Source organism: Somniosus microcephalus, chromosome 6, assembly GCF_052327205.1.
Source record: "Somniosus microcephalus isolate GS21.2 chromosome 6, FLI_Smic_1.0, whole genome shotgun sequence".
Lineage (NCBI taxonomy): Eukaryota > Metazoa > Chordata > Chondrichthyes > Squaliformes > Somniosidae > Somniosus > Somniosus microcephalus.
Window position 1 is genome coordinate 195,634,015 of NC_140992.1, and position 9,355 is coordinate 195,643,369.

Here is a 9,355-nt window from a genome sequence, read left to right on the forward strand (position 1 = left end):
CCAAATTGCCTCTTCCAAGTATCTGGGTATGCAGAAGCCTCGCTCCGTTGTCTGTCTGTTGCTGTGTAATGTGGATGGGCAAATTTTGCAGCACTGCTGGCCAAGGGAGCAAGAATGGTTCTTGCTGCTGACTGACTAAAACCACCCAATGCCCCAGGCTCTCAACAAGCAAAACTAACGGCCCCGTGTCTCCAGTGCCAGCCCAAGCAGCTCTGGCATCTCACAGCAACGCGGGACACACCCAAGGACTCGGCCAGACCCGCCCCTCCCCGAGAGTCGGCCCGAGCGCTGCCGAAGCCGCGCCGAGTCTCTTCCTTGGGCGCTGTCCACCAACTAAAGCGCCTGAAAAGCGCTCGGCGGCCCTAGTCCCGGCTCAGCAACCCCGCCACGCCGATCCGAGCTCCGCCATCCCGCCTCCCAACCCAGATCGGCCCCGGCACTGGTCCGGTTCCCGGCTGGCAACCCCCACCCCAATGCTGCGGGACCCGGGAGAGCCGCTCCCGGCCTGTCGCTGCCCTGAGCCGGCTCCTCAGTCAGATGTACCTCCCCGAGGCTGCTCCGGGACACAAGCTGCAGCATCAGGGGCGACGGGGAGCAGACAGAGCCGGGGCCACAACAAACCGACCTTGGTCCACATCGCATAGACCAGGACATCTTACACAGCCCCGACCCCAGAAAAAAATCTACCCAACAACAAGAACCTGAATTTATCATAGCGCCTTTGACATAGTAAAACGTCCCAAAGCACTTCGCAGGAGCGATTAGCAAACACAATTTGACACTAAGCCACATAAAGAGATATTGGACAGGTCGGTAGGTTTTAAGGAGTGTCTTAAAAGGAGGGAGGCAGAGAGGTTTCGGGAGGGAATTCCAGAGCTTAGAGCCTTGGAAGCCATTGGCACGGCCACCCAAGGCGGAGCGAAGAAAATAGGGGATGCTCAGGAGGCCAGAATTGGAGGAGCGCAGAGATCTCCGAGGGTTGTAGGGCTGGAGGAGGTCACAGAGATAGGAAAGGGTGAAGCCATGGAGGGATTTCAAAAGAAGGATGAGAATTTTAAAGCGAGGTGTTGCTAATGTAGGTCAGCGAGCACAGGGGTGATGGGTGAACAGGACTTGGTGCAAGTTAAGATATGGGCAGCAACATTTTGGATGAGCTCAAGTTTAAGTACGGTGCAAGGTGGGAGGCCGCCCAGGAAGCTTTGGAATAGTCGAGCCTGGGAGGTAACAAAGGCATGGATGAACTGAGGTGGAGCAGAGGCAGACAATGTTACGAAGGTGTAAGTACACCCAGGCCAAAACACACAAAACCGAGCACCAACGAACCAACCAGAGTTGAAAAACACAGGCACAGCCATTTCACACCAACCCAAGTCCCAATGCTCCGATCCAGGTCCACATTGCACCGACCCAGGCCAGAACACCCAAACTTCAGCCTGCACAGCACCAACCCCAACTGCAACCCACTTTGCATTGACCCCCAACTCACATCGCACAATTCAAACCCACATCACACAGACCCTAACCCATACTGAATCAAACTAGGCCCCAACACACAGACACAAATTCAAGCTACATCATCATAACTTTTGGGCTACAACCTGGGCAGTAACATGCAGAGAGAAGACCCGGGCTCTAGTACACATGCACAAACCCAGGTTCTTGTACACAGATCTAGGCTTCCAGCCAGTTACGCATGCAATTGTCTGATCTGGGCAATGATACACAGAAATGTGCTGTTAGTTACACAGGTAATATTCCACTCTGAATCAAGACATACAGATAACCACAGAAAGAGAGCTTCCAAGTAGAGACACAGTCAAATACATGGACCTGGGCCAATCACAGATAGGAACATAGGAACTGGAATAGGTCCATTCAACCCCGCAAGCCTGTTGTGCCATTCAATTAGATCATGACTGATCTTTACCAACTCCATTTGATTCATATCTCGATACCCTTACTGAACAAAAATCTATCAATCCCAGTCTTGAAAATTTCAATTGTCCGAGCATCTACAGCTGTTTGGGGGAAGAGAGTTCCAGATTTCTAATACCCTTTATGTGAAAAAGTGCTTCCTGATTTCAATCCTGAAAGTCCTAGGTCGAATTTTAAAATTGTGCCCCCTTGTTCTGGATTACCCCACCTTAGAAATAGTTTCTCCATCTCTACCCCATCAAATCCTTTTGTTACTTTATACGCCTCGATCAGATTACCCCTCAACCGTCTAAACTCCGGGGAATACAAGCCATGTTTATACAACCTGGCCTCATAATTTAAATCTTTAAGTCCCAGCACCATTCTGGTGAATCTGCACTGCACCCCCTCGGAGGCCAATATACCCTTCCTGAGGTATGATGCCCAAAACCAAACGCAGTGCTCCAGAAGGGGTCTGACCAGGGCTCTGTACAACAGAAGCATCACTTCCTCACTTTTGTAATCCAGTCCCCCTTGAGGTAAAGGCCAACATTCCATTAGTCTGTGATTACTTTTTGTGCCTGTCCACTGGCTTTGTGATTTGTGCACTTGGACATCCATGTGCATGACAGACAGACCCAGGCCAGTCATAAAAATAGATAGGCCTGGATTATTCTCATACATCAATAACAGGTTGGCACTTATGGTGAGGACAGTGCTATCACTAATGTGCCATCAAACATTCCCTTATCCCCCAAATCGTGAGGATCCCATACTGTCTGTAAAGAAATTAGGATTCAAGGGAATGGATAGGGTAGGCTAGGGAGGGCCCAACCTGCTATGTGATCCATGTAATCCCACCCAGTTATTAATAACGAGAATATCACTACTGTTAATCAGAACCCGAGTGACTCCTGGCTGATTAATTACAACAATGAATCGTAAAATCTCGGTTAATAGCTTTAAATGGCAAGTGTTCAGTTTGCCGTCTGTCAGGCTAAATCCGCATTCCATGTAGTTTTTTTTAAATGCCAGAGCTGGCCTTGCAGCCCGTGTCAAGCGATCAAACATGACAAAAAGGTTGAGGAATGAAAGCTTGGCATTAAAGCTTAATTGGTAGCGGCGGATGATTTTTTCCCCCTGCCCCTCCTCCGAAGCTCAATCTCGGTCCTGATCATCCTTGCACATTCACAGAAGCAAGTCCTGCTGTGGTGACAGAGCTACAACATAAATACACCAGACCCACACCCGTTCCCAAAGAAATAGGGATTTTAAAAACAAAAAATAACCTCCCCTCCCAGCCAAAAAAAAATCTGACCCTCCAATCACCACAGTGCACACGTTGGGAAAAGTCACCGTGCTGCCACCAAACCCATCAATATATTGGAGATGGGAGATTGAGATAATAGCACCATAAATATGGCGGGTCTCTGCCATTAATGTACATCTAACCTCAAGATACAATCTCGACTCAAAAGGAGGCGTGAACATAGAGAGAAGTGTATGCGCGATATTAAAATCCGTATAAAAAATGATAAGTCCAAAAAAATTAAACATAAGCCACTTACTTCATTTGCTTTACGATGGTGCTTTTCCCTGATTCGCCCGCCCCTGTTGGAAAATAAAAGGAGAAAAAAAAATGAGAGAAAGTGGGGTTGGGGAGGTGGGGGGGAAAGGGAGTATTAGCAAATGGAAGGAGATAAAGGGAAATTAGAGAGAGGAGAGAGAAGCCCGGCAGGCGGGCCGGCGGAGCAGACTGTGCAGCCCGCCCGAGGCTGGCCGGGGGAGGGAGGGAGTTGCTGGGGGAGCCCGGGCGGCTCCTCTCTTACCGAGAAGCAGCAGCTTGACATCCTTGGCGGCGCTGATGCCATCCTCCTTGATGGATTTCTCGATGGCTTTGTTCCGTTCCATGGCTGCCCTCTCCTCGGCGCTCATTGTACATCCCATGGTTAGTGTTTGGAAAGTAGCACAGCTCTGGCCTCTCCTCTCCTCTCTCTCTCTCTCTCGGACTGAACCCTCTCTTCAAAACGCTGGGTTTTAATCACACATCCAAAGCCAGGGAGAGGGGGGCCGGGCTTGCTTCTTTCCTTTACCAGTGCACAGCAGACGGGAGAAGGGGGGGGGAAGATATCCTTGGGTTTTTGTTGCAGAAATGCACACACACAAGACCGCTCGCCTTCGAATGGGAGGAGAGAGAGAGAGAGAGAGATACAACAGGGGCTTCGGCCGATGGCACTGTCACTGGCTCGCGGCTGGCTGGTGTGTACTGGGCGGCACAGGATCAGCCCGATCGCATCCTTCAGCGGCTCACAATGGAGGGACAGACAGAGACTGCGCTAGCCTCAGCCCGACTCCCACTGACGTCAAAAACACACTGAGCCTGCGCCGAGCCACCAACACCCAACCTCGCCACTGCTGACTGACTGCACCTTAACCGAGGGAAGAGAACCCGTCTCCTCCTTTTCACCAGAGATGCCAGAAAAGCCGTGCCCCCCACACCCCCAAAACCAGCACATTTGCAGGAGTGAATGCAATCGATGCAATTGCACATCAACATTTGCAATTGCAAAGACCTGGACCGACTCGGTGCATACACCCAGTGCTCATACATTGAATGCAAGACAGTAGAATCCATTTCTGAAACACGCTCTCACATCCACTGCACACACACACACTGCTCATTTCGCATGCATTTAACGAATTTAAAAGGTTTTATGATCCAAATGCTATGGGGGGGGGGGCAGAGAGTGCTTACTGTATCAGCAGATTATGGTAGGCACTGTAAATTGATCACACCCATAATGTAACGCTGTTAAATGGATTTAATCGCAAAAAAATCCCTCGCAATTAGGGCACGGAAGCACTTAAGTTACAGTACATGACGATTTAGTGTAACGCAGGCAGGGAAACGTTGCTACAGTAAAGTCAGACTATTTACAGAGAAGTGAAGGGAGTTTTTTTAAATCACACAAACACGGGCGTCAAGTACATTTTATCTGAAACGCTCCGCGTGTGCATTATTGTTGCCAAAGTAACGAGCGAGTAAGCAGAGTTGGGAACCAGGCATTTGCAGCGGTGCCGTGTTTACTGTGAATTCTCCCGGAGCAGCCGCTTCCATTTGCCAGGCTGTCAGGGCGTGGACCCGAGATCTGCAGACCGTGGTACCAGCCCGCGATCAGAGCTAAACAAGCAGCACCCAAGCTGCCCATTCAAGCAGCTCACCCGTCCCCCCTCCCCAGTCATCCTACTGACACACAATTCGGAATGAGTGCCATCTATAAATAATATCCACTGCCCAAACCCTCTCGCCGCAACCATTCCGCCCCCTTTCTTCCCGGATTGAATATCAACTGCCCGTGTTTCAATATGAATTACAAGTACAGAGCAAAGCATGACATCTGGATCGATCCACCCAGAACAATCACTCCCGCACCAAACATCTGCCGTTTAGAATATCCGATCATCCGTTATCCATTAGGAGGATTATGTTTTACTCAACATTATATTAAAAAAATCAATGGCAATATTTATGAAGTGGTTTGAGGAGATATGGATCGGCCAGTGCGTTGTACGTAGAAGGGCGAAGGGTGTTACATTGGGAACTGTATAAACTTCGTCCTGAAACGTGGGAAAAATCGATATTCAATAGTGACCAGAATAGCATAAGTACATGCGAGATAAGAACAGAAAATGCTGGAAATACTCAGCAGGTCAGGCAGCATCTGTGGAGAGAGAAACCGAGTTAAGTGCATGAGGTCGTACTGGGAATTGTTCTTTCTACAGAAAGACTTGCGTTTATATAGCGCCTTTCACGTCCCAAAGCGCTTTTCAGCCAATGCAGGTGGGATTCTAAAGTTGAGATGATTCTGCTGGCACCAGTTACAGAGCTTGTGGTGGTAAAGACCCGCCATCAGCACCTCCCCCACCCCAAAAAAAGCACTGAAGGACTAGTCCAAGCTCCGAACAAGAGGGTGATAGCACATAGGTCAGAAGCTGGATAAACTTGGTATCGATTAGTTGTCAATTTAAAGTCACGTACTGCATACACAACCAAAGGAAAATAACGTAAACATCCATATAATAACTGTTAGGAACTGGTGTTGGTTCCTGTCAGAGAAGTTTAGTTTACCAAAAAACAAAAATGGAGCGTGCAATGGCCAACAATGTAATATACAGTCGCGAATGAGGAGAGATACTTTATATACAATGGAAAACAATGTTATACAGTGAGGACTAATAGGTTATACTGGGGAATAGTGGGCGATGCAGTGAATATACCACAGGGAACAGGCATCAGTGCAGTAGACAGGAATACACAATTTGGAGTCCAAATACACCAAGATGTGCAGTGGATACAAGACAGTGACTAAGGAGCATCCACAGATAGAACCTCCAGCAGGATAAAGGTCTGAAGTTTCTACCGGCTGTAATGATATCAGCAAATAGAGATGGTATTTGCCTGTTTGATTATGATGCCTTACCAGCAGGTTTGCATGTATTGATTGCTTGTGCCTGACCAGCAGAGGGCATGTGACAGAGACAAGCAAGGCAATTTAGTTTAGTTTCGGTTTCGTTCTAGATGCATCACTAGCATGATGTCTCCTGTAAATGCTGTATAAAGAGTTGAACAGACTTTAGATTAAAAGACATTCTCTTTCATAAATGTCTCGTCAAAGAACAACAGAAAGAAATTAATACATGGTGTCAGAAGTGATTGAAAGAGATGAAGAGAAAAAATCTGAAGTTAAATCAGCTCTCCACAAATTAGCAAGCCAAAAGAGAACATCGTTGCTTACCATTGGAGAATAGCTAACGAAGTGAAAAAATGGAAGGTTTACACCCACCGGCGATGCTTCAGTTGACAGGTAATGTGGCTGAAAATTGGAGGAGGTTCAAACAACGTTTGGGGTTGTATTTATCAGCAATCAGAGCTGACGAGAAAGGTGATAAGATGAAAGCGTCACTGTTCTTACATGTCATGGGTGATGAAGCGCTGGAGGTGTATAATAACTTCACATTCGCTGCTGATGGAGACAAAATGAAGCTAGATAAAATAATGGAACAGTTTGAGACCTACTGCATACCTAAACGTAACGTGACGTTTGAGAGGCACAGATTTTTCACATGTGTACAGAAAACGGGAGAGACTATTGATCAGTATGTGACTGAACTGAGAAACAGAAGCAAAACATGTGAATTTGGGGGACTGACAGACTCGCTGATAAAAGACAGACTGGTGTGTGGTATTCCAGATAATGGTCTAAGGGAAAGACTGCTAAGAGAGCAAAATCTAGACCTGAGAAAAGCCATAGCACTGTGTAGGGCTACAGAGACTGTGAAGTTGCAGGCAAAGGAGTTGTTCAGTGACAATAGCTGCAACGTGGATGCAGTGAGAAAGAATGGATACAAACTGTTTAACAAAACGAGCGCCAATGTGAAAAAAGAGGCGTGGCCAGCGAACGAAAATGAAAGGGACAATCGAAAGTCATGTAGTCGATGCGGTACACAGCATACACCAAGAAAGTGTCCAGCATATGGTAAAACATGCAATAGTTGCAACAAGAACAACCATTATGCCCGTTGCTGTAAGAGCCAAATGCAACAAAGCAAGGTCCATGCAGTAGATGAAAGCGACATAGAGGAGTTCTATGTAGATGTTGTGTCTGAAAACAAAAAAGAAGAAAGAGACTGGATGTTGACACTAAAAGTGAATGACATACATATTCCATTTAAATTGGATACTGGAGCACAAGTTAATGTGATATCAGAGACTGATTTTAAGAAAATTAGACCCAGACCAAAGATACATGGAATAAAAGTGAAAGTGACAGGATACTCAGGTACTGATATACCAGTGAAAGGAAGATGCATTGTCAAAGTGACACACAAGGACAGAGAGCACACGCTAGCATTAATCATGGTGCCAAAGGATGTGCAAGCCATACTAGGTTTAAAAGCCTGTGAGAGACTGAACCTGGTAAAGAGAGTCCTCATTGTGGAAAGCGAAGGAGAGACAGTCTATGATGAACTCATGAAAGAGTACAAAGACCTATTTAAGGGTCTAGGCTGCATTCCAGGAGAACACACGATCAGAGTAGATAAAAGTATGACACCGGTCATACATCCATGCAGAAAAGTTCCGTTTGCTCTTCAAAAGCAACTGAAGGCAGAGTTGGACAGGATGGAAAGCCTGAACGTGATTCGGAAGATAGATGAGCCAACTGAGTGGGTGAGTTCCCTCGTCGTAGTGGACAAAAAGAATGGAGAGCTCAGAATTTGCCTGGATCCAAGAGATCTAAACAGAGCAATAAAGAGAGAGTACTTCAAGCTTCCTACACGTGAGGAAATCATGGCACAGTTTGCAAATGCAAAGTATTTCAGCAAGTTAGATGCATCATCAGGATTTTGGCAGATGAAATTGGACGAAGCAAGTTCAAGACTGTGCATGTTCAACAGTCCATTTGGCAGATACAGATTCCTAAGGTTACCATTTGGCATTGCCTCAGCTCCTGAAGTGTATCACAAAACTATCCATATGATCTATGAGCACCTGGAGGGAGTTGATACATCAATGGATGACATCATAGTATGGGGAACCACGAGAACTGAGCATGATGAGAGACTGAAAAAAGTGCTAGAAGCAACAAGGAAAACAAACCTGAAGCTGAATAGAGAGAAATGCCAGCTCGGTGTGACAGAACTGACATTCGTGGGAGATATCCTTAGCAGTGAGGGCATCAGACCAGATCCCAGAAAGGTGTCCGCCATTGAGAATATGCCAAAGCCACAATGCAAAAAGGACGTGCAGAGGTTTAATGGAATGATCAACTACATGGGGAAATTCATATCCAACCTCTCAGAAAAGATGGCGCCACTGAGAAGACTAACTGAAAAGCACATAGAATGGGAATGGAATCATGAGCATGAGAAGTCATGGAGTGATCTAAAGAAACTGCTCACAGAGGAACCAGTTCTGAGGTTTTATGACCCAGCGAGACCCATCAAGATATCATCAAATGCATCACAGAGTGGGCTCGGTGCCGTTCTTCTGCAAAAATATGACTACTGGCAACCTATTGCATATGCATCGCGCTCAATGACAGACGCGGAGACACAATATGCTCAAATAGAAAAGGAGCTGCTCAGCATCACATACGCCTGTGAAAGATTTCACCAATTTGTGGCAGGACAAGCAATCAGTGTAGAGACTGACCATAAGCCCTTGATTGCATTGTTCCAAAAGCCACTAAATAGCTGTCCGCTTAGAATACAAAGAATGATGATCAGGCTGCAACGCTATACACTGAATGTTGCGTACACACCGGGTAAGCTGATGTATACAGCAGACACATTGTCCAGAGCTGTAGACCCAAGTGAGCCCGCAAACACCACAATGGATGAAAAAGTGAACACCTACGTGGACATGATCACAAGTGCACTG

At 46.8% G+C, this 9,355-nt stretch overlaps 1 protein-coding gene across 3 annotated transcripts in view; it reads right to left on the reverse strand.

Moving 5' to 3' along the window:
- The window catches only part of LOC147116308 (guanine nucleotide-binding protein G(o) subunit alpha), a 381,614-nt gene extending 377,256 nt beyond the window's left edge, over positions 1–4,358 (reverse strand). The window contains exons 1-2 of one of the 3 annotated variants that reach the window (XM_085991159.1): positions 3,744–4,354; positions 3,483–3,525 (exon numbers count right to left, since the gene is read on the reverse strand). In XM_085991159.1, coding sequence (XP_085847285.1) covers positions 3,483–3,525; positions 3,744–3,861 — 161 coding nt within the window. In that variant the 5' untranslated portion in view covers positions 3,862–4,354. Of the gene's footprint in view, positions 1–3,482; positions 3,526–3,743 lie in introns of all 3 variants that reach the window. The other 2 variants (XM_085991161.1, XM_085991163.1) reach the window with 2 other exon arrangements.
- Between the last annotated feature and the right edge of the window lie 4,997 nt (positions 4,359–9,355).